Genomic DNA, 24404 nt, shown 5'->3' on the forward strand with positions numbered 1-24404 from the left:
CCTTGAGAGAATACCAAGCCAAACTATATACAGACATTCCAATGTTCAGTATTATAATTATATATATTAGTATTACACCGACTGTAGTTTTATTTTTTGTTTGTACAATCCTCAGTTAATTTCTGAATCTACTGCCTTATGTAACCACAATTTGAATATGTAACTAAAACTAAGTGTAATATGGGGTGCATTTAATGAAACAGTTTTTAAAATAAAGAATGCCTTAAACTAGGACTAAGTAGTTTTCCTGGGGTGGTAAAAACTGATTTTTACCTGGTAAAAACCACCTTTGGTAAATACCATGCCATCTCTGCTCCCAGGTCTTACATCTGTCTCCCCCAGAGAGGTTATATACAATCATGGCCCACAATAATACATAAACTTAATAAAATAAAGTCTCTCAAGGATATTGCTGAAAATTGCCATCTCTGTCACAATAGCATCACAGCATTTACACAACAGTGAGACTGAATCAAGGGAAAAATTGTGAAACTGTGTTATTTTCTGAAATGTTGGTTGTTAGCCATTAAAGCTGTTTATCCAGATGTTTTAGAACACTGCTATTTTATGGTTCTGTCTGTGAGATTTTATAACTTGGAAACAAAGGATTTATATGAGTGATTTCCTTAACTTCTGAATTCATGAAGACATTGCACAAATATAGTGCCAGAAGAGAGGAGAAAGTAATTTTTTTTATTTTAGCCATTTATACTGACCTGTATAAAGTGACATTTTAAAAGCCATCATCTTTGGGACAGATATGGGTTGCAGTATTGCATTCTTTTCTATATGAACTGTAAAGAGCTGTCATAGTAACTCATTGGAGGCATAGTTTAATCTTAGTGTAGGAAAAGCTTTTCTGATTTAAATGCTTCTTGTGAAGGGCAGGTATTTGTTGTTATAGTGAGTGGAATCTTTGTCAGCCACGCAGATGGCTGCTGTGTTGTGATAGCCATGTTGGTCCCAAGATATTAGACACACAAGGTGGGTGAAGTAAGAACTTTTGGAAATTGGTCCAATAAAATATATTACCTCACTCACCTTTGTCTCTTTAAGCAGGTGGCTGATATTTATTCTCTGATACACTTAAAAAAAGTAAAAAGAAAAGGAGTACTTGTGGCACCTTAGAGACTAACCAATTTATTTGAGCATGAGCTTTCGTGAGCTACAGCTCACTTCATCAGATGTTTAGGGCTACCTAATCTCAAACAGTACTATTGGTCAGAAAATCTTAGAAGCATTACCTGTGGGATTGGTAACTGGTTAAAAGATAGGAAGCAAAGGGTAGGAAAAAATGGTCAGTTTTCACAAACAAGAGAGGTAAATAGTGGTATCCCCTGGAGGTCTGTACTGGGACCAGTCCTATTCAACATATTCATAAATGATCTGGAAAAAGGGGTAAACAGTGAGGTGGCAAAATTTGCAGATGATACAAGACTATCAAGATAGTTAAGTCCCAAGCAGACTGTGAAGAGCTACAAAAGGATCTCACAAAACTGGGTGACTGGGCAACAAAATGGCAGATGAAATTCAATGTTGATAAGCATAGTAATGTACATTTGAAAACATAATCCTAACTATACATATAAAATGATGGGATCTAAATTAGCTGTTACCACTCAAGAAAGAGATCTTGGAGTCGCTGTGCGTAGTTCTCTGAAAATATCCACTCAGTGTGCAGCTGTAGTCAAAAAAGCATTGGGAATCATTAAGAAAGGGATAGATAATAAGACAGAAAATATCACAGTGCCTCTATATAAATCCATTGTATGCCCACATCTTGAATACTGCATGCAAATATGGTCACCCCATCTCAACAAAGATATATTGGAATTGGAAAAGGTTCAGAAAAGGGCAACAAAAATGATTAGGGGTATTGAACAGCTGCCATATGAGGAGAGAGTAAAAAGACTAGGACTTTTCAGCTTGGAAAAGAGACGACTAAGGGAGGATATGATAGAAGTCTATAACATCATGATTGGTGTGGAGAAAGTAAATAAGGAAGTGTTATTTACTCCTTCTCCTACCACACAAACTAGGGGTCACCAAATGAAATTAATAGGCAGCAGGTTAAAACAAACAAAAGGAAGTATTTTTTCACACAACGCAGTAAACCTGTGGAACTCCTTGCCAGAGGATGTTGTGAAGGCCAAGACTACAACAGGGGTCAAAAAAGAACTAGATAAGTTCCTGGAGGATAGATCCAGGATGGGCAGGGACGGTGTCCCTAGCCTCTGTTTGCCAGAAGCTGAGAATGGGTGACGGGGAATGGATCACTTGATGATTACTTGTTCTGTTCATTCCCTCTGGGGAACCTGGCATTGGCCACTGTCAGAAGACAGGATACTGGGCTAGATGGACCTTTGGTCTGACCCAATATGGCCGTTCTTATGATGGACAATAAAGAAGGCCATTGGATTATTAGTATAGAGCAGACATTGACTCAGATTATAACCTTCTGAGATTCCTTCCTTGGACTAATCAGTGGAACAGCCAAATTGGAAACCATTCTGCAGTTAATAGGACTCTAGGAATTTGGTTTAAAATTAGGGGAAATTAATATGTGCTTTTCTCCCATCTTGACCTCCACTGAGGGAAACAGGCACCTCTGATCCCCCCAGGTTTGCATGAATAGGAGGTGATAAAAAAGGAGATATTTCTGTGTTGTAAACACCTATACCACAATCACATTTTTATCATTCTTGACATGCTAAGAAAGAAACCTTTCCCTTAATGTCTGTTCTTTCAAATTTTGGAAATGAAAAATTGAAAAGAAATAGGTCCCAAGAGAAAAGACTGAATTACAAAGTTACCCAACAGAAAGGTACAACATGAAAAGTCTGTCTCATTACGTACTCTGAGTAAATTCAATACAGAAGGACTCTCTCTCTGTTAAACAGCAAGAAGTATTTCATGTAGGTATTGATATGGAGAAATGGCAGATTGATTTTTAAATCACAAAGCTGTGTTGTTAGTGCCAATAATCTTGTCAAAATTCAGTATAAAATAACATACAGGATTATATCCCCTCCAAACTGTATGCCACTAAAATGAGTACTACTAAAGCTTGCTGGAAGGAATGCAATCACAAGGGTACAGTAGAACATACAACCTGGTACTTTTCTAAACTTTGAATTCTTTTCATGTAATATTTCTATAATATAGATATAATGTAAAAGGGATGTAGCAGTCCAGTCACCCACAGTTATTCTGGGGTTTGGCAGTCAGCGATAACATGTGCAATGTCAGAAATTGTCAAGAATTGTTGCTCTTGGCTGGTAAATACTCATAAATTCAGACCGTGAAGTGCCGCCAGTACAGCATATCACATGGTTACAAAATATAGGGCATGGAGAGGAAATGGATAAATTAACATATTCCTTTAAAAACAAAATCAAGCAGTCTTTTTCATTATGGTCTCCTTTTCTCGACTGCACTTCAGCACACCCAAAATCCCTGTGAGATTCTGAAAATGACCCTTGAGGTCACTCTAGGACAGGGGTTGGCAAACTACGGCCCACAGGCTGGATCCAGCCCGCTAGCCGTTTTAAGCCCGCTGGGTCAGGGCCGCATCGCGCAACTCAGCCCCACTCTGGTGCTCCAGCCGGGGCGCTGTGTCGGGGCTGCACCATGCTTGAGGTAAGCGCCGCTTGGAGCCTGCACCCCTGAGCCTCTCCCCGTGCCCCAACCCCCTGCCCCAGCCCTGATCCCCCTCCCGCTCTCCAAACCCCTCGATCCCAGCCCAGATCATCCTCCTGCACCCCAAACCTCTCATCCCCAGCCCCACCCCAGAGCCCACACCCCCAGCCAGAACCTGCACCCCTTCCTACACCCCAGCCCCAGCCCTGATCCCCCTCCCACCCTCCAAATCCCTCAGTCTCAGCCCGGAGCCCACAACCCCCTCACATACCCTAACCCCAATTTTGTGAGCATTCATGGCCTGCCATGCAGTTTCTATTCCCTGATGTGGCCCTCGGGCCAAAAAGTTTGCCCACCCCTGCTCTAGGAGGTCACTTCCTTTTATCCCCACTCCTCTGTGGCCATCCCCCTGGACACAACTGAGAAATCAAATTTTATAAAAACCTGGGCTAGGATAATTATTTGTTCTTTCTCTGTTGTTGGTTTTTTGTTTGTTTAAATCTGCTGATCGGTGTGGTTTGAAAAGTTTATTGTACAAATTACAGCATATGGAAGCTAATTATTTCAGCATTTGGTATAGGTTTCAAAGAAGAGATTATTGGGGAGACATTATTGATTCAATATGCCCAAAATGTATTCTGACCTCTCACTTCTCCTTATCATAAAAGTACATACTTAAACTGTTCTGTAATGAGTAAGATGGTTTCTGATTGCTCAGAGCCAACAATGAACCTAACCTAAAGCAGTCAGCATGCAGATCTATAATGATTCACTGAGCACAAACATTCATTAGAAATAATCATTAAATCTACACATTTATTATATAGTAGGAACCCAGTGTAACAATATATTGTCAAAAAATTAATGTCTCTGGCTGTGAGAATGAATATCTTGGCTTTGTCTCCTTATTTATGCAGCAGCAAGAGACTATTCTTTTGTAAGAATGTTCTGTTCCGTTGACATTCTCACATAACTCGGCCAACCGATTCAAGGCCTCTACAATAGCCACTACTAGAATTATAACCCCTTCATTAGTTATCACCGCTGACCCAATAAGGTATTACATTCAGCACCAGAGTAATAGCTGTTAAATATTTTTGAAAATGTATATAGATGTAATACACTTCCCTAATTACTAGGGCTGTCAAGCAATTAAAAAAATTAATTGTGATTAATCGCACTGTTAAACAATAATAGAACAGCATTTATTTAAATATTTTTGGATGTTTTTCTACGTTTTCAAATATATTGATTTTAATTACAACACAGAACACAAAGTGTACAGTGTTCACTTTATATTTATTTTTGATTACAAATATTTGTGCTATAAAAACAAAAGAAATCGTATTTTTCAATTCACCTCATACAAGTACTGTAATACAATCTCTTTATCATGAAAGTTGAACTTACAGATATAGAATTATGTACAAAAAATAACTGCATGCAAAAATTAAACAATGTCAAACTTTCGAGCCTACAAGTCCACTCAGTTCTCCTCCTTGTTCCGTCAATTACTCAGACAAACAAGTTTGTTTACATTTGCTGGAGACAATGCTATTCACTTCTTGTTTACAATGTCACCTGGAAGTGAGAACAGGTGTTCACATGGCACTGTTGTAGCTGGCGTCGCAAGATATTTACGTGCCAGATGCACGTAAAGATTTATATGTCCCTTCATGCTTCAACCACCCTCCCAAAGGATATGCGTCCATGCTAATGAGGGGTTGTGCTCGATAACAATCCAAAGTAGTGCAGACCGACGCATTTTCACGATGTTCACTTTCATCATCTGAGTCAGATGCCACCAGCAGAAGGTTGATTTTCTTTTTTGGTCGTTCGAGTTCTGGAGTTTTCACATCAGAGTGTTGCTCTTTTAAGACTTCTGAAGGCATGCTCCACACCTTGTCTCTCTCAGATTTTGGAAGGCACTTCAGATTATTAAACCTTGGGTCAAGTGCTGTATCTATCTTTAGAAATCTCACTTTGGTACCTTCTTTGTGTTTTGTCAAATCTGCAGTGAAAGTGTTTTAAAAACAAACAACATGTGCTGGGTCGTCTTCTGGGATTGCAGTAACATGAAATATATGACAGAATGTAGGTAAAACAGAGCAGGAGACATACTATTCTTCCCCAAGAAGTTCAGTCACAAATTTAATTAACGCATTATTTTTTTAACGAGCATCATCAGCATGGAAGTATGTCCTCTGGAATGGTGGCCAAAGTATGAAGGGGCATACGAATGTTTAGCATATCTGGCACATAAATACCTTGCAATACCGGCTACAAAAGTGCCATGCGAACACCTGTTCTCACTTTCAGGTGACATTGTAAATAAGAAGCCGGCAGCATTATCTCCTGTAAATGTAAACAAATGTGTTTCTTAGTGATTAGCTGAACAAGAAGTAGGACTGAGTGAACTTGTAGGCTCTAAAGTTTTACATTGTTTTGTTTTTGAGTGACATTACGTAACAAAAAACCCCCCAAAATTTGTACGTTGTGCTTTCTCGATAAAGAGCTTGCATTACGGTATCGTATGAAGTGAATTGAAAAATTCTGTTTCTTTTGGGGGCTGCAGGAAGGGCAGCCAGCACATCCCTCGGCCCGTGCTATTTGAGAATAGTTTGAGAATCACTGGTCTATGTTGAGAATGGTTTGAGAATCACTGGTCTATGTTGCAAGTGAAATCAATATATTTGAGAAAATGTACAAAAATATCAAAAATATTTAATACATTTCAATTGGTATTCTATTGTTTAACAGTGCAATTAAAACTGTGATTAATCACAATTAATATTTTTGTGTTAATCGCTTGAGTTAACTGTGATTAATCGACAGCCCTACTAATTATCTTTTCCAAAGTGATTTTAAGAATGTAAAAAATTGCAAATTTTATGAAAATATGGCCTATAGCATTAGCAGTACTGTATATCCTTGTAAGCTAGGGGCATCAGACACCTGGTCCATTAACAAGAGCCAGTCATCCCTTCAAAGCCCTTCTCCTGCCCCATATCATGGGCTTTAGGATACATCTATAATAAGAAATGAAGCCGAAGGTTTTTATGCAAACATAGAGTCTAGCAGAAAAAGCCCCAGCTCTGGTTAATTACAACACAGCACTCTGGTCACTGGCTGCAGGGCTCTAGCTTCTCCTCTCTTCTCACTGAACAGTTTATGTAGAGCTTCTGGGTTTCTTCTGGAGGTGTCCTTGGGACGTTAGTCCCCAGTGCTGCTTTATTACACTTATAGGAGTCCTGGGCAGAGATCTTCCTCTGCCTATTGGGATTAAGGCAGGGCCTCTGATTCTACACCTTGATTCAAAGGCCACTGGAATTAATGGACAGGCTCCCATTGACTTGATTGGGCTTTGTATTAGGGCCACAGAACAGCATGATGTAAACACTAGTGTTCCATTTTGTTTCTCTCCTCAGAATGTTGGTGTAATTCCCACTAGACTAATGGGAATTGGGTGCACTCGTTACAAGGAAAATAGGTTCAGCAGTTAGTTATAGGAAGCAGTGTGTAAGTGCTACATATTATTACCTGTTAGAGGAACAGCCTCATTCTGTTTTTGTTAATCAAAGGTGGTTTTATTTTAATTAAAGAAATGAAACCTGTAGTATTTAGCATAATCCCTCGGGATGGTTTTGTTCTGTCACTAGTGCTGATACATTTTGAATATAGAACTGTTTTGTATCATAAGCAAGGTAAACATTTCCAGCTATGTTGGCTATTAACCCTTTCACTAAAGAACTGAAGGAATCCAGATTTTATAAAGCACAGCAAAATGCTTCTGGCCTAACTGTCCTTCAGTATGAATACCATATTCTCTTGGAAACCCTTGCAATTTAACTTAACCATTATTGGTGGATAGTTTTTTGGTGGGGTTCTTTTGTTATTGTTTTGGTCTCACATCTGTTTTGTAGTTACAGATGTTTCACAATGCCTTTGTAATTATGGTTATTTACAGGATACTTTCTCTGTTGGTTTGTCTGCAGGTGTTACACGGTGCTCAGTTGATAGCTGTTGCCTCTGCAGATCCTGCATCTGGGGGCGTAGATGGATCCCCACTCCAAGGGAGTGATATCCAGGTCCAATACGTCCAGCTGGCACCAGTGACAGACCACGCTGCTACTAATCAAGTACGTATTTTTTCCCATTTGAAAGTACTTAAAAAGATGCAAATGCCTGTCAGCGTAACTATGTTTCTGTCCACAAATATTCTATTCCCTTAGGGTTTAGAATACGCAATTTCTCAACTCTAAAAATGTCTCCTAAAATGAGTGCCTCCATTTATAAACAGCCTTTGACTATTCCTGGCCTTATTCCTATCTCTGAGTCCTTGCTTGAGTGCCCCTAGAGAATAGTCATTTTAGTCATCATCATTTTCCTGAATCAGTAAAAGAGGAACACCAAGCTGATAAGATAAGAGAAAGATTTTTGCCTGGAGTCATATCAGGAAAGCTTCTTTCAGCCTGAGGTTCTCAAGTCCAGTCTTCTTGAAGGGTGCCTGCCCTTCCTGCCTGTAGTTCAATCATTTTGATCTACTGCCTGGATTTCCCACATCAGCTGCAGTGTTAGCAATTATAAGCAAGCACTTGAGGCTTTGTTTTAAAATGGAGGCATTATCCTTCATGCCAACATGAATGTTCGTGTAGCTGGCTATAGAAAACTCTTGTTTTTCTCAGGAAATATAAAGATACTTGCACTTGGCAGTGATCTCAGGCCATCTGACTGCAACCCGACAGTCACTCACCAAGAGTACATGCCTAATATTTCATCCACTCAAAGCAGTGACTGATGCTGACAGCAACAAAATGAGGCTGGTCTCAAACAGTGTCAAATTTTCTAAGGTAGTTGCTTTACTCCCAACACTGCTCGAAGGAGCCCAGAAGGAATGCAAACTGAGCTGCCAGCCGTATCATGTACAGTGTTATGACAGCAGTGCCCCTAGCTGGCTCTAGAGTTAGATTTTGTCACTATTCCTATTGTAAACCCCTATTTTGTGTGGATGTCTAACCTGGCTGCAAAATGGGCAAAAAATTGCTTTATCAGCTCTCTGGGAAAGAAAATGTTGCGTTTTGTAAGTTAAGATGTTCTCCAATATTGTGTATGTGTATTGAAGGTTACCAGTTTGACCGGTGAGTTTTGGACTGTTAAGATTAAAAAATAGTTTCAGTTTATAAACCAAAGTCCTGATTTTTTGAGGGCCTCCTGAGTGTTGCAGAGCATCCCGGACTCAGATTGGAGTGAATGCAAGTTGAGGTTGTGGCAACAAGAGAGTTTTAAATGGCCTGACTTTCACATGAATTTTGAATACAGGGGTGTAATAAGCAAGGTCTGCTGTTGACAGCGTATTTTGTCATGAGTGGAAAGAAACCCTTCCCAGGTGTGCTGGAAGTGTGCATATTCAGAATGATGTGCGAGAGCCATAAGCCTTGACATGTAACCTGAAGCTGGTCTATTGTGTCCAGGAGCTTTCTGGTGTTTTAATGCCACTGGAAAAAAAAATAATAATAGTAATTATGCATTTTTATTTATAGATTCCCCTGTGCCTGAGGGCCTCTGAACGCCAAAAGAATATAGCTAGAACTATGACTTTACAGAGAGGGACTGTATGGCCCAATAAATTATCAAACCAATGTTAGAACAAAATATTCCTGTACATTCTCTACCCATAATGTACAATAAATAAGGACAAAAATAGTGTTTTTACTAATGACCACATGGCTCTTCCAAAGCAAGGTACACTTAATCTTAGGGCAAAAGCGTCACAGAGAAAATATATGAAAACGAAAGGAGGTCCCACACGCTTACTAACCACACCAGAAATTGCCCATATTCCGCATGAGGAGGCTAGTGGTACAATGTCCTTTCCAAGTCTTCAGCAGGGGTTGGGGTCTCCCTTTGTACAGAAGATCCCATCCGTTTGCTCACTCAAAGTGAAGGCCCGGAGTCTGTTTAAACTCAGCCAAACATCTTTCTTTGTCTCTTGGTCTCTGGAAAACCGAGTTTGAACCGGTATATGCAAATCACCTCAGGGCATGGTACCTCTCTGGAGTTATTTACAGTCTTTGGTCTGGTCTACGCTACAGACCTATATCAGCATAGCTATGTCGCTCAGGGACGTGAAAAATCCACCCCCTAAGCAACGTAATTGTAGCCAGCTAACCCTCCGTGTGGACAGCGCTATGTCGGCGGGAGAGCTTCTCCTGCCAACAAACCTACTGCCTCTCAGGGAGGTGGATTAACTAACATCTTCACTGAAACACTGCAGCAGCACAGGTGCACCGATGCAGCATTTTACCTGTAGAAGTGCCCTTAGCAGCTCATCTGAGTCTGTTTTGAGTTCCTGGAGGAGCTGTGATAACCCTTCCCCATGGAGTAGAGCACAATCCTACATAAATCATTCATAAATTTAAAACAACAGTCCCCAAAGATACTGCATGGGATTACAGTGTCTTTCACAAATGTCGCAGACAATAAGCTTCTCAGTACGGGGCTCTTGCCATATTTATTTATTTAAAACCTTTAAAGTGCCATGCACACTTCTGGCTCTATCCAAGTAATAAAATACTGCTGCATCACACATTCAGAGGTGCTTGTTCATAGTAAATTGCCATTCCAGATCTGGGCCCCAGAGGGGTCCCATAAATCACTTCCCACTGAATTTGTTAGGGAGCCATTTTTTTGTGACATTATCATCCCTCTCACCTATTAGATCTGACAGGCAGTTGGTTGTCGAGTCCAGCAGTAAACATAGGCATCTGTCTCCCACACGATTGGCAACCACAAAAGGAGTCACTTTTTTTCAGAGACACTTTGCACTGTGTTAGGTTTTTACATTGTGGCTAACCTCAGAGATTTATACCAAGTTGTAGATAAACTGAAAGGAATGTAAAACAAGAGGGGTATGGAAAGAAATGCAAAAAAGGCTAAAAATAAGTTCACGGTAAATATTTCCTAGTTTACACAGACTAAAAACTAAGGAGCTATAAATGTAAATTAGTAAAACGAACCTAATATTTGCATCACCTTAAAAAGTATGCATTACTTATGAACTCATAAACAAATAACCAGTTTGGCTGAAATGATGGAGTGGTCCTGCATCGCTGGATATGAACTGATTGGATAAAGGCAAAAATATTAAATGCACATTTTAGCTCAGTAATGCAGCAGCAACATGTATTATTTATTTTTCCAGAAAGTTCTATGCAGAGATATTTTCGTGCTCTCAAACATTTTGAATCTGTTTCTGTATCCAAGCTTCTCAAAAGTGGCCCTTTTTGTCCTCCAGAGCCAAAATCCAGCACCCTGCACAAATTCCAAGTTCAAAACATCATATGTGAACACCTACTTCAGGTCTCAGAGTAGCAGCTGTGTTAGTCTGTATTCGCAAAAAGAAAAGGAGGACTTGTGGCACCTTAGAGACTAACCAATTTATTGGAGCATAAGCTTTTGTGAGCTACAGCTCACTTCATCGGATGCATGCTGTAGCTCACGAAAGCTTATGCTCAAATAAATTGGTTAGTCTCTAAGGTGCCACAAGTACTCCTTTTCTTTTTACTTCAGGTCTGAAAATCAGCCTCTAATTTCTCACCTTTGTGCCCTCCAAACTGTGCCTTATTGTTTTTGATGCCAGGTTGCACATGTAAAATTAGAGGCAGAAATGAGGCTCCTTTGAAATTAATCACTCCTTTGAATTGAACTGAAGCAGATACGACTGCCCTGATGTTCAATACTAATTTCAGTTTATTCAAGCACAGTTTTGTACTTGCAAGTTAATTTAAGGCACAAGTGTTAATAACTAGAAGTCTGACTGGTAATTTGTGCTCACAAATCAGGTACTTAGACATCTAACTACTAGTATGTCGGCAGTGCATTGCAGGCACAAAATTGCAACTGCATGTCCAAAGGTCGGGTTGACATCTGGCTGATATTCAGGGCCTAGAAGTAGTTTGCATACTTTCATGTCCTGATTGCATTATTTACTTATAGAAACTCTAATGATTCTTGACATATTATTAATTTGCAAGAACAAAATGTGGTAATATCACATATTATTTTTTTTCACTGAAATCTCCTGATTGGGGGTCAAATTTTGGTTAACACGGGGGGAAAACCACACAATGCAAGCTCACTTGTAAGCCCTTCAAACAGTCTCGTACTTCTGGCCTGATATCCTGAATCCTGGATATATAGTCAGTGCTTGTGGTACAGATATTTTTTCCAGGTGTTTAGGTGGTAGCTTTAAAGCTTAGCGGTTGACAAGCTGTTAGCATTATTCTCCTGATTGGCACTGTTGTATAGGACAAGTAAATAAGCAATCAAATGACTCGTAGAATTCCACAGGAGAAAAAATTGTAGCTACATGTAATTACTAGCAACAGAACACACAAAAGCAGGCAAGAATTAATTTCACAGTGAAACCTTAATTTAAGAAGAAATCTTTGACAAGTTGATCTTCACAGTATTTTTATTTGAATAAGCCACTACCATCCAGCAAAGTGTTTGGGTCGGAAAACCATTAGCTGTGTTTCACTCCTGGTTCCTCTGAAGCCCCATCCCAAGTGTTGACGCTAGTTTTTCCTTATTAGGAGAGAGAGGGCAGTAAATAGGGTGTCAAAAAGTATCTTTTCCTGTAATGGCAGTGTTGCTACTCTATTGCTTTTGCATCCCGTCCTGTTCCCAGAGCATCAGCTAGCTCAAAGGTACAACTTATATGACAATCTAGGTTCGCTTTGCTTCATGCAAATCTCAGGCACAATCCCCTGAGGCTCTCCACATTAGCTACTCATATGGAGGCCTCGCTTGACTGGATCAATATGTGAATAACTCCCATTCTTAACGCAAACATCTTTTTTTCTTTTTCTTTTTAAGAGTAAACTGGTTGTATGGGGTTTTGGTTTGTTTTTCTTTTAATCCTGTTCATACAGGTCTATTTCCTCTCTGTAGGAGTCAAGAATTCTTGGCCTCATTCTAGAGGGAGAAAGTTAATTTCTCAGAAAACACCAGGATTATTTACAGTACTTATATTCTTATTTGACCTTGTTTATTAGGTGTGAATTGTACTTAAATGTGCCTGTCTTGTGTTGTCTGAGAACCCTTGGAGGAGTATATAAAAGGGCCCATTGTACACGGTAAAGGTGGAATGCTACTGCGCTAAAACTTATATAAACTCCCATTTCAATTCCAGTGTAGGCCTGATCCACACACAAGTTTTGGGTTGGTGTAACTATTTTGGTTAGGGGTTTGATTCTTTTTACTGAAATAGTTGTACTGATACAACCTTTAGTGTGGATGGAGTTATACCAGTATAAAGGTGCATTATAACAGTATAGTGTATTCCCCTTTCTGTATGAGCATAAAGTGCCTTCTGCCCATCTTTGGAAAAATAAACTCCTTTAATTTTGGACACATTAGGAAGATCTGGTAATTAATTGAGATTTATATGTGGCCAAAAGGAAGATAATAAAATATTTAGCATGAAAAAAGATACAGTGTTTTAACAACACTTTGCATTTTTATTAGCTTTGTGTTTTTCAAAATGCTCTACAAATGTGTACTCAGCAGTTTTCCCTATACTCCTGTGAGCCAGGTAAGTGACATGATCCCTTTCTCTCAGGTGGGGAGGATGAGACGGTGAAGCAACTGGCATAGAAGGCCACGCAGCAAGTCAGTGGTGGGGCGGGGATTAAAGATCTTGAGTAACTTGCTTTTAGCATCTTCTTTAATGCACTTGCATTAAGAAGTTAATATGAAGTAAAATATTAATTCATTTTTTGTGTGTTTCTTTCCATAGAGCACAGATTCCCTTCAATCAACTATCCAGCCAGAAATGCAGATAGAACACGGAGCAATCCAGATCCAGTAAAACAGGAACTGTGGAAGCTTCATAGATCCAGATGCCAGTGACCACAGTCAGAAGCTAAAGGCTGCCGCCCACGTACAACAACAGGAGAAAGGATGTGACCACCAGACTAACGGACATTTTCATTTACGTCTCCTGTAAATATCACTGTTCTGTTGGTCTGTTTGTTTTTACACACATGGCTAGATCCTCACCTGGTGTAAATCAGTGTAGCTCTGACTTCAGTGGAACTACATCACTTTACACCAGCTGAGGAGTTGGCCCTCTAAATATACAGGTTCATCCCTTAGGTATTTAAGGAAAAATATTCCCTCTATGAGAAAAAGAAAAACATCTAATCAACCAAAACATTAAAACCAAATTAATGTTTTATCCCATCATTTCTTCTGTGAATCATACCACTGAATGTCCGTAGCTCTCTTATCAAACACATTGCTGCTTTGCAGTACGTGCGTTATCACATATAGAAAATCAAGAGCTCAAATATTTTTCATTGTTTAAATGGCTTTTTTATTTGCTAAGGTGTTTATAACAAAAAAGAAAATGTTTAAAAAAAACAAAACAAAACCCATACTGCAAGTATTAGCCTTTTGCTGGTGATTTCTGTTCAGTGTAATGAAAAATTGTATTTGCAAAAGACTAACAATTTTGTTTGTATTGTTGCTTAACTACTTTTCTAAGGAAAAAATGCTATCAAATGCTGTAATTATGCATTTCTAAAGAATCAAATAAATGTGTATTTATGAACAGTGTAGTTTCCCTCTCCCCACAGCCCCCCATTGTATATCCTTAGGTGAGAACACATTTTATGTTGGCTATTTTTATAACACTATAGCTGTGAAATATTTATAGATATCTGCTGTCTGTAGAGTCTGCTGATAGTCTAGTCTAGTACCAAATTCAGAGGTGAGTCTAAGTAAAGTCTACAGGGAAGATGAGGTCTAGTCTTACTTTGGTCCCACCAAATAGGCATGACGCTGTCATTAGCCAAACCCCAGTCTATGGATTTGCAGTGGCATTCCATCATGGGAAAAATTTGGTTTGTTCCAATGTGAAACTTTCTGAGCTTCAGAGTCTGCAAATTGCATCTTACCCACTAAATTTATGAAGCCATTTCAAACCAAACTTTATGAGGGTTCCTCAGAATTTTTCTCCCTGGAGTGACTCCCAACTCCTGCCTCCAGTCCTGTGGGGAATGGTGCACTTTGTACTTTCTGTGAGCAATAGGTAAGTGGATATGAGTTAAACCTGGTTAGATGATTCGTTGTCAAGAATTTAGGCTGGGATTAAGTAAATTGGAGTTGGTCACCCGACTCCTTTAGTCAATCCTCTTTGAAACCCCAGCCTTATTCTGTTCATTTTTGCTCTTTTTATTGACTACATAGTTCCTGGATAGATGTTTTCTACTTAGGAATCTGTTCTGCTGCTGCCACATATGCTTTATGCGATATGAGGGTTGCTTTCTCGGGAGGTGTTGATCTAGTTATTTATTCCAATTACTTTATCTGTGTTGAGCCAGCTGAATAGTGCCCTTTAGATTAAATCATTCTGTAAGATTTGTGATTCAGTAGTTCAGTAATGAGGTCTAATTTGGTAGTATTCATGATCTTGAAATCACTGATCTGTCTCTGTAAGAGACTTTCCTACATCCCTTTTCATTCCTCTGGCACTCTGGGCTTACTCTGCTAAAAGGTTTCAAAAAATAGAGCAGGTCCACAGTTACCTCAAAGGCCACCTCTCCACCTGCCCCACCCCTCCAGAAGTGAAATATTGACCCCATTGAAGTCAATGGGAGTTTTCCCACTGATTTCAACACACCCAGGATTTCACCCCAGATGTGTTTATTTAGTAAGCTAATTTAAAGGGAAGAGATATTGTTTTCAGGACCATTATTGGCTAATAGAGAACAGACCTGCTTGTGCGTTTCAGCCAGTGAGAAAAGTATAGTTGTTTATTTTTGTAACTGAATAAGCTAGGTTCTTATTGACAGATAATATATTATATATCTATTAAAATGTTAGTGAATGAGACATAGCCACAAATTCTATTTGGCTTAACTTAGGAAAACATCCCTCCGGAGCTGTAGGCCTCAACACCCAAGATTTCTTGCAAATATTGTCCCTGGTAAGTAATAAGTTTACTGTAAGTTCACACTTTTCATTAGGATATTTGCTGAGGCACAAGTACAATACATATTACCAGCCAGAATCTGTCAAAACTACATTTACAACAGGTTAAAGAATATGGCTACTAGCCAGTTTCTTTTTTAATAGTGCTTCCCAAACTGGGTGATGTTTAAATAACTTTGCATCCAAAGGGAAGCCTAAAAATACAGTGATTCCTGCATGTTTTAGAGTGGCTGTTTAATAAGAAAACACTATTTGGAAGTGACAGTGAAGAAGCTTGGGAAGGTGAAGCTGCTGGTTATTGAGGATAAAGCTACATAATCCTCCCTTACCATATTCCTGTTGGAGGTAAAACCTTCATGCTCTCCATCAGAAAGTGCTGCCTTTCCCCCCTGCTCTGAGACCTGAGGAGAACAACAAGTGCACATGCTGCATTGTGTAAACGCAACACATACGCATTTAAACCATAGTGTCCTCTCTCTCTCTCTGCATTTTGCAGCTAGAGTACAAGATGGAGCCGATGGCAAAGGCTTGGTGTCAAGTGATTTTTCATTAACCGTTTGAGCACTGCATGCTTTTGGCAGGAGAGGATGAAAGTGATGATAGGTGTGTGTGTGTGTGTGTGTGTGTAGATACCAGTGTGTATCTATATATATCAAAGAAGAACTAGATAAATTCATGGAGGGTAGGTCCATTAATGGCTATTAGCCAGGATGGGCAGGGACGGTGCCCCTACCCTCTGTTTGCCAGAAGCTGGAAATGGGCGACGGGATGGATCACTTGATGATTACCTGCTCTGTTCATTCCCTCTGGGGCACCTGGCATTGGCTGCTGTCTGATCAGGGTGAGTGCAAATCACTTAAAATAAATAGGAAAAGAATATTAAGGTTCTCTTACGGATTCAGATATTTAGATTGTGCACTCCTAGAGGCAGGGACTATATCTTCCCCTGTGATTGGCTAACACGTAACACATTGTAGGCAGTATCACAGTATAAATAATAGTACTTCAGAGAACAAGGGCATCAGTGCTGGATCAGGTTTCAGAGTAGCAGCCGTGTTAGTCTGTGTCCGCAAAAAGAAAAGGAGGACTTGTGGCTCCTTACAGACTAACCAATTTATTTGAGCATGAAGTTAGCTGTAGCTCAGGAAAGCTTATGCTCAAATAAATTGGTTAGTCTCTAAGGTGTCACAATCCTCCTTTTCGTAGTGCTGGATCAGATGCTTCTGTTGGTTGTTCCCCTTCCCCCAGCCTCTGTCTTTAGATTAGCAGGTCGTTGAGGAAGGGCCATCTTTTCTTGAATGTCTAGAAAGCAGCTGGTTCATTGTGGGCCCTACCATATACAAATAATACTAGTCCTGCATAGGAGGACATAGGATTCAATTCTAAACTGATTTCCCCTCCAATGGACCCCTGCATCTGTAAAGAGCTGCAATGGGCCTCTGTGCCGGTGCAGTGGTCTGTCCGTGTAGAGTTCATTGCAGGATTGGGGCCACAGTGATCAAAAACTCTGTGAGGCCTTACAGTTTGCCTGGCTCTGAATGAGGCCAAATTAGCCTTGTTTCACTTTATTTATGTCCAGAGTGGTGGTGGCTTGACCTTTTAAGCAGACCAGTTGGGAATGGAGCTTTCTTGTTATGTCTCCCTCATTATTTTTGGTCTCTGCCTTTTTAATAAGAAAATGGCTCTTTTCCCTTGCAATAAAACGTCTTTAACATCCTAATTTTTTTTTTAAATTGGATTTTTCACCATACTCCTTTTGTTGGGGTTGCAGATATTGATAACATGTGACTGCAGTTATTCATAAAGAGAGAATGTTTATAACAGAGTAAGTCCTAGTCTTGTCAGCAACTCACCTTATGACCGATGGGATAAACAATGTCTGAATAGTGTTGTATTATTTAATAATATTTAGACTTGAAGCTTTTCTGGGCAGAGACTGTGGATGACATCTTGGCCCCTTTGAAGTCAATGGGATTCTTTCCATTGCTATCAAAGGGGCCAGGATTTCACTGCTTCTATTCACACATGTCTAAAATTCCTACCACATTGTTGGTACAATTATCTACAATAATAATGAAAAATGCTTTGAGATCTTTTACCATTGGAGGCCTGGTTCAAAACCCAGCTAAATCAGTGCGTGTCTGTCCATTAACTAATAAGGGCTTCTATGGTCCTCACCCAGCAAAGCATTTAAGCATGTGCTTAACATTAAGTATGTGAGTAATTCCATTGAAGGCAATGGGATTTGTCCTTAAAGTTAAGTGAGTGCTTTTCTGGATCACGGCCTTTTCCAATTCTAATACAACTTTTCTGAGAAGGGGTAACCAGAACTGCATTCAGTAGTCAAGGTGTGGGTGTACAATAGATTTATATAGTAGCATTATGATATTTGGTCTTATTTATCCCTTTCCTAATGGTTCCTAACATTCTGTTGCTTTTTTGACGGCGGCTGCACATTAAGCAAATGTTTTCAGAGAAGTATCCACAGTCACTCCAAGAGCTCTTTCTTGAGTGGTAACAGCTAATTTAGAACCCATCATTTTATATGTATAGATGTGCATTACTATACGCTTATCTATACTGTATTTCATCTGCCATTTTGTTACTCAAACAAAATGGCAGATGAAATACAATATAGATAAGCGTAAAGTAATGCACATCTATACATATAAAATAATGGGTTCTAAACTCTTTATAACTCTCTTTTCAGTCTGCTTTGGACTTAATTATCTTGAGTAATGTTGTATCTTCTGCAAACTTTGCTACATCACTGTTTACCCCCTTTTCCAGATCATTTATGAATATATTGAACAGCACAGGTTCCAATACAGATCCTTAGGGGACCTCGCTATTTACCTCTTTCCATTGTGAAAACTGATAATTTATTCCTAACCTTTGTTTCCCATCACTGCTTGCTTTGCTTAACGGTCTTTGGTGGGGGATCTTGTCAAAGGCTTTCTGAAAGTTTAAGTACATTATATCCACTGGATCACCCTTATTCACGTGCTTGTTGACATCTTCAAAGAGTTCTGATAGATGAGGCATGATATCCCTTTATAAAAAGCCGTGTTGACTCTTCCCCAGCACATTGCTTTCATCTATGTATCTGATCATTCTGTTCTTTACTATAGTTTCAGCAAATTAGCCTGGTACTGAAGTTAGGCTTACTAATATGTAATAGCCAGGATCGTCTCTGGAGCCTTTTTAAAAAATTGGTGTTACATTAGCCATCCCTCCAGTCATCTGGTACAGAGGCTGATTTAAGCAATAGGTTACATTCCACAGGGTGAAATGCTGACTGTATTGAAGTCAACGACAAAACTCCTACTGACCCTTGAGTGGGTCCTAGATTTCATCCCTTCTGTCTGCCTGTTTTAGAGTTTTATACTGCTGCCCATCAGCATAGCTCTGAACACCTTGTATGTAAAACTGAACGCAATAGTGAAATCCGTGGAGGGCTTTGCAAAGTCTGAGAGCCCGTGCAATGTGCAACAGAAGCCAAAGGAACAGGAAAGGTGAGGTAGCTGCATTTAAACTTCCTGCAATAAGTCAAGCTTTTATGGTTTCTAATGGTGCGCTAGCTGAAAGTTCCTACAAGTTGATACAGAACTTAAGCTCAGGGATCAGAGCAGAGAATCATCTCCTGGTATTCTGTAATGCATCACTGTGTAAGTACTGAAGACCAAATGAAAACATCACAAAATGCTTTAAAATATAATAAGTAAAAGGAAGTTTTAGGAATCTTGGGACTGAGGTGAGATCGATCTCCACATCCCAGGACTGCATTTGCTGAGGGACCGGAGCACCTCTGAAGACCTACAATCTTTCTCTCCCCTTGAAGTCAATGACAGTTCAGACCTCTTAGCACTGAAAGCATCAAACCACAAGTGTATTAAAGTTTGATGGACTGGAGCTCAAGTTTAAACTATCTTAAAAAAAAATCTCTTTTTTTGATTTATCGTAGTGTCACTTTGTGCTGCAAAAATAGTAGCGGTAGAATAGACAATGGCTCACCGCGTCTGCTGTAACCCAAACGACAGCTAAATTTGTTCCTTAGGTTTGGTTTTAGGCTATTAATCCTGTTAGAATCCCTTTAAAGTAGGGAATGCTTACCAAACCCCTGGTAAATACTTGTTTCAATCGGGGAGTACCTGAAATGCATCCCTCTGAATCCTGCTTGCTGCATTGGTGACTATCTGGTTCACAGAGCTTCTTGTGAGCTTTGCATTAGGAAGTGCAATGTGGCAACTAGCATTAAAAAAAAAAATCCTTGCAGAATTTGATTTTAGACAATTATTTCTTTGGCAATCTGTGTGCCTCTTGCATTTTTAAATGTCAGACATAATAATGATCTTATATTTATAGAGCTCCCTTTGTCCAAATGGATCCTAAAGCACATTACAAGTTCTGCTGATTTAGACCAGCTATCTGCAGTCAAATTCATTTATTTGGATGAGACTGGGGATGTGAAAGTCATTTAGATACTCTGGGGTTTGGGGTAAATTGAGGCCTTTTCTTTTTTGAATGTAGTGGTACAAGATAAGGTAAGTGATCTCTCAACTAAACACAGTTTGACAGTACGTATATGAAATGCTTGGTGCCCCACAAAAGCACAACTAATTAACAATGAACAACAACAATACATAAGACTTAGGTACAGCGGTAAAGAATCCTGCAACAAGTTGAAATTACAGGGGGAATTTAAGTGGTTGGAATGTAATTACCCATTTACAATTTGGCCAGAACACTGGGGTTAACACCCCTATTCTTTCAAAAAGTACCCTGGGATTTTTGATAATGTTTTCTTCCGCAGCAGGATATATTTGGCTGGAAATGGACAAAAAAGAATTTGCTCTCAGCTGCAGCTTTACATGGGAAATCTTGATCAAGAGCAAATATTACATCTCCTTTGTTTTTTTAAACAAGATGTATTCCAGTTGTGAAAATTTTCTCATGCTTGTTTTCTATGAAAAAGAAAAAAAATGCTTAAAAGAAACTGGCAAAGGAAAATGATTCTCCAATATTGTTTAAACAAATTTGGTTTTTTGAGCTAAATACAGAGAACATGAGAAGAAAACATGCTTAAGGTTTTGCTTATTGTTACAGATACTACAGTTATCCAGTACACTGGAAAAACCCCAGAACCTCATCTAGTTTTCAGGTAAAAAATGCATGTTTTTAAGTGTTTTAACAAACTGTCCAGCAGCCTGGAGTGGGCCTGAATGACTATCCACTAAATAGCCTTCGGTGGAATATTTTCTTTCAAATTTTTAATTCAATTTTTAAACACAACAAAAATCTTTAAATAATCTGGTTGTGAAAGAGATCAACAAAAGCTAGGAAATTCTGAGTTAAACCTGACACCTCTGCACCATTATCCATGGTGTAAACTAACTAAGGAGAGATTATTCACTTTCGCTTTGTGGGTCACAGTCTGAACATCTATGGTATTTAATTTTGAAAACAAAATCACTGCTTACTCCCTGGCTCCCCACTTTTTAAAGCCAAGCTCCCTCTATGAGTCTCATTTGTATTTAGGATTCATTTGCCTTTGCTTCCCAGATTGCCCTATGCGTCATAACGTAGAACCTGGAATTGGAGCAGGGGACTGGAAACCAGAGGGACTTTCCCGTTAACCACTTCCGAAGGGGAAAAAATACCTTTCCTAAACTTATGTCTAAAAATAATCTCATTTTAAACTGTGAACTAGATATAAAATTTACTGCAGGCTTCCTGAAGAAGCGAGGCGAAGTTGGGGAGCTGGCCAGCACCAGCCCGGTGTGTGTGTGAAATATGAATTTGAACTGTCATTTTTTTCAACATACATATAAGCTGCCTAGATGCCTTTGTTGCCTGAATTTGGCACAGCCATGCCTCTCCCTTCAGAACTTCGGATTCCATTTTTAGCTGAACAATGCTGCTTTTTCCCCTCTCTTTGCCTGGATGTTTCTCCCCCTTTCTCAATAATATTTCTTTTTGAATCCAATAAAAAAATAGAACGGTTGTTACTGCATTGATCCTACCAGAGAAGTGAGGTCAACTACTTCAAATTTTAAAAAAATAAATCATAAACCCATGGGCTGCTGGGTGCCAAACAGCTTTTAACAGAGAAAACAGCTGTAGGCTTTACGTTGTGCATGGGGAGTGCTCTCTCTTGCTGCTTGGCATATTTAACAGCCAGGATAAATGTCACAGCTGGAATGTGTGTGTCAGCCATTAATTATTAATATAACCAGTTTTGTATTTCCCCCGAGCTGCCTACTGTAGCAAAATTAAACCTTCGGAGCATCCCTGTTGATAATGAGATGCTGATAAACAGTAAATCACCTTGCACAGAGAAGGCAGCTTATCTCTCAATCTAGGTTCTTAGATGGCAACCAAAATCATGATCTCAGGGATGGTCTTTCTTTCCCACACCCCCCATTTCCACCCTTGCACCTCCCCATCCACCCAACTGTCTTTCTACTCCTAGCTGAGGGTCACGCTCTTAACGACATACAGGAGTCTTAATCAGAGAGCCTGGATCATCCTGGTGCAGAGCTCTATGGTTTTGTCTCCCCTGCCCATCCCCCTAACAGTTCTGAGATTGCCTGCTCTCCGTCTGGTCGTGAGTGTCTGACTTGCATAACTGCTGTTATTTAACAGCAATTTTATTTTTCAATAATGTCACTTTAAATATACAAATATCTCTATTCCAGCCACCCTAATCCTTCTGCTCTGATTAGCTCTGAGTATTTAAGTTTCTCCCTCTCTTTTGGCAGTGACTGAGTCGAGTGAGAGTGTACAACACCTTATAAATATGAGCCGTCTTTGTGCTACAGATATGCACCTGACTAGCAAAGTTTGTTCTGGAATCTCAATTTTCCCAGGATTTGGCGGCATTTGGATCTAAGCCCCTTTGAATCTTTCCTGCATTAATCAGTGTATATTGCAGCACTAGCCTTTAAGGCCAGAGAAGATAATCTGAGAGGCCAGTTACCCTGTTCCATGTCCAGGGAAGCAAATGTAGCAGTAATTGGGACAGAGGAAGATGGTTCCAGTGAGCAGTTAGTGTCTGGGTCCTTTAAGGATCTGATAGCAGGAGTCAGTAGAGTGGTTGGGACAAGGGTCCCCTCTCTCCCAGCCAGCACAGACAGGTGTTAGTGGTTATTAGACCCAGCTGGGAAGTTCAAGAGACTGATTAATTGACCAGGTGCAGGTGGGTGACTCAAAAGGAGGCTCCAAGCTCAGTCAAGGGAGCTGCCAGGAGACTGTTGAAGGAAATGCTCAGTCTGGACACATGCCCAAGAAGGAGGGCTGCGTAACCCCAGCATCCAAGGGGAGAGATTGCAGCCTTGGGGATGGCTAGGCCCCAAGGAGGACGACTGTAAAACCATGAATCTAACAGGGGAGCTCTTGTGGGAGAGCAGAATAAATTAGACTCCGAGAGGGAGGGAATAGTATTTCAACAGCTCTGGGTATAAAGTGAGAGTTTTGCTTTGTTTTTTTAACTTCAGAGGGGAATTGAGGAAGGGTGCTTGCAGGACCATGCCGGGCCACAAGGGAGCACCCTGGGACAGCACCTATCTATGCAATGTACAGTGATCAAGTCCTCAAACACAGGGATAAGTACCGGGTAAGACTCAGAGGCGACTTGATTTAGAGTGTATAAGTATCTTTTTGGGGAGATAATACTGGTGCTGAAGGGCTCTTTCATCTAGCAGAGAAAGGCAGAACAAGAGTTAATGGCAGGAAGCTAAAATCAGACCAGTTCAAATTAGAAACTGAGTGTTAACCACTTAACAAAACTACCAAGGGCAGTGGTGAGAGGTGGTTCTCCATCTCCTGATGTTTCAAACTAAGACTGGATGCCTTTCTGGAGATCTGCTGTAGCCAAACACAAATTGTGCTTTAGTCAAACACAAGTTATTGGGCTTGATACAGGGACAAGGGGGTGAAAAGTAATGGCCTGTGATATACATGTGGCCAGGGTAGATGATCTAATGGTCTTTTCTGGCTTTAAACTCTGTGAGTCTATGAATTTACAGCCCGAGGGATGCTCAGCTCCACTTGTGTGATTAGGCCTTGATATGTGTGCAGCCCAGACAGTTCAGCTTGCGTAGGTTTTGCAGGACTCTTTCCCCTAATTTAGGAGATGGGACGGGACCTCATGTCTTGGGATATGCAGCTCTAGGTTAAGCAAACATGAGATAGCGTCCTGTAGGGAACTGTAGCATGGTACTGGCCCTTTAAGGTTAGAGGAGGTAGTTACTCTGTTCCATCTGTCCAGGGCAAGCAGAGGAAGGCCTTGACTCAGTCATTTGGAGAAAGGAAGTTGGTTTCTGGGAACAGTCTGCATCTGGGAGAACACAGGTGTAGGAAAACCCAGACCACTGTGCCTTTAAGGGCCAGGGCCCAGGAGCCTTGGAGAATGGGCAGAGCAAGGCTCCACTCTCTCCCAGCTGGCCCAGAGAGGGGCTTGGGGTAATTAGACCCACCTGGGAAGGGTCAAGTGTTCAGGTGACTGGGGGCTGGGTTACTCAAAAGAAGGCTGCAAGCCCAACCAGAGAGAATGAGCTATTAAAGCCAGGGTGGGGGAGGAAATCAACCAGGATACAGCTCCAGGCTAGAGACCTGTGTGACCCTCTAAACTGGAAGGGTGAGTTATATGCCAGGGAGGCCAGATCTTAAAGCCACAGTCCCTAGAAGAAGGGCTGTGCAAATCTCTAAGCTTAAGGAGAGAAGAATAGGCTGGGGAGCATAGGTGCCGACTTACTCAGATCCCAGAG

The 24404-nt window shown here is 40.3% G+C and overlaps 2 protein-coding genes across 4 annotated transcripts in view; both read left to right on the top strand.

Moving 5' to 3' along the window:
- Positions 1 to 14254, top strand: part of BANP (BTG3 associated nuclear protein) — a 244583-nt gene extending 230329 nt beyond the window's left edge. For 2 of the 3 annotated variants that reach the window (XM_073308162.1, XM_073308164.1), the window contains 2 exons: positions 7635 to 7778; positions 13439 to 14254. In XM_073308162.1, coding sequence (XP_073164263.1) covers positions 7635 to 7778; positions 13439 to 13510 — 216 coding nt within the window. In that variant the 3' untranslated portion in view covers positions 13511 to 14254. Of the gene's footprint in view, positions 1 to 7634; positions 7779 to 12591; positions 12663 to 13438 lie in introns of all 3 variants that reach the window. The other variant, XM_073308163.1, reaches the window with a different exon arrangement.
- A 148-nt stretch (positions 14255 to 14402) lies between these two features.
- ZNF469 (zinc finger protein 469) overlaps positions 14403 to 24404 on the top strand; it is a 408895-nt gene continuing 398893 nt past the window's right edge. Inside the window, exons 1-2 of the mRNA XM_073308156.1 lie at positions 14403 to 15631; positions 20743 to 23251. The gene's annotated coding sequence lies outside the window, so the exon portion shown is untranslated. The remainder of the gene's footprint in view (positions 15632 to 20742; positions 23252 to 24404) is intronic.

Source organism: Lepidochelys kempii, chromosome 12, assembly GCF_965140265.1.
Source record: "Lepidochelys kempii isolate rLepKem1 chromosome 12, rLepKem1.hap2, whole genome shotgun sequence".
Classification (NCBI taxonomy): Eukaryota; Metazoa; Chordata; order Testudines; family Cheloniidae; genus Lepidochelys; species Lepidochelys kempii.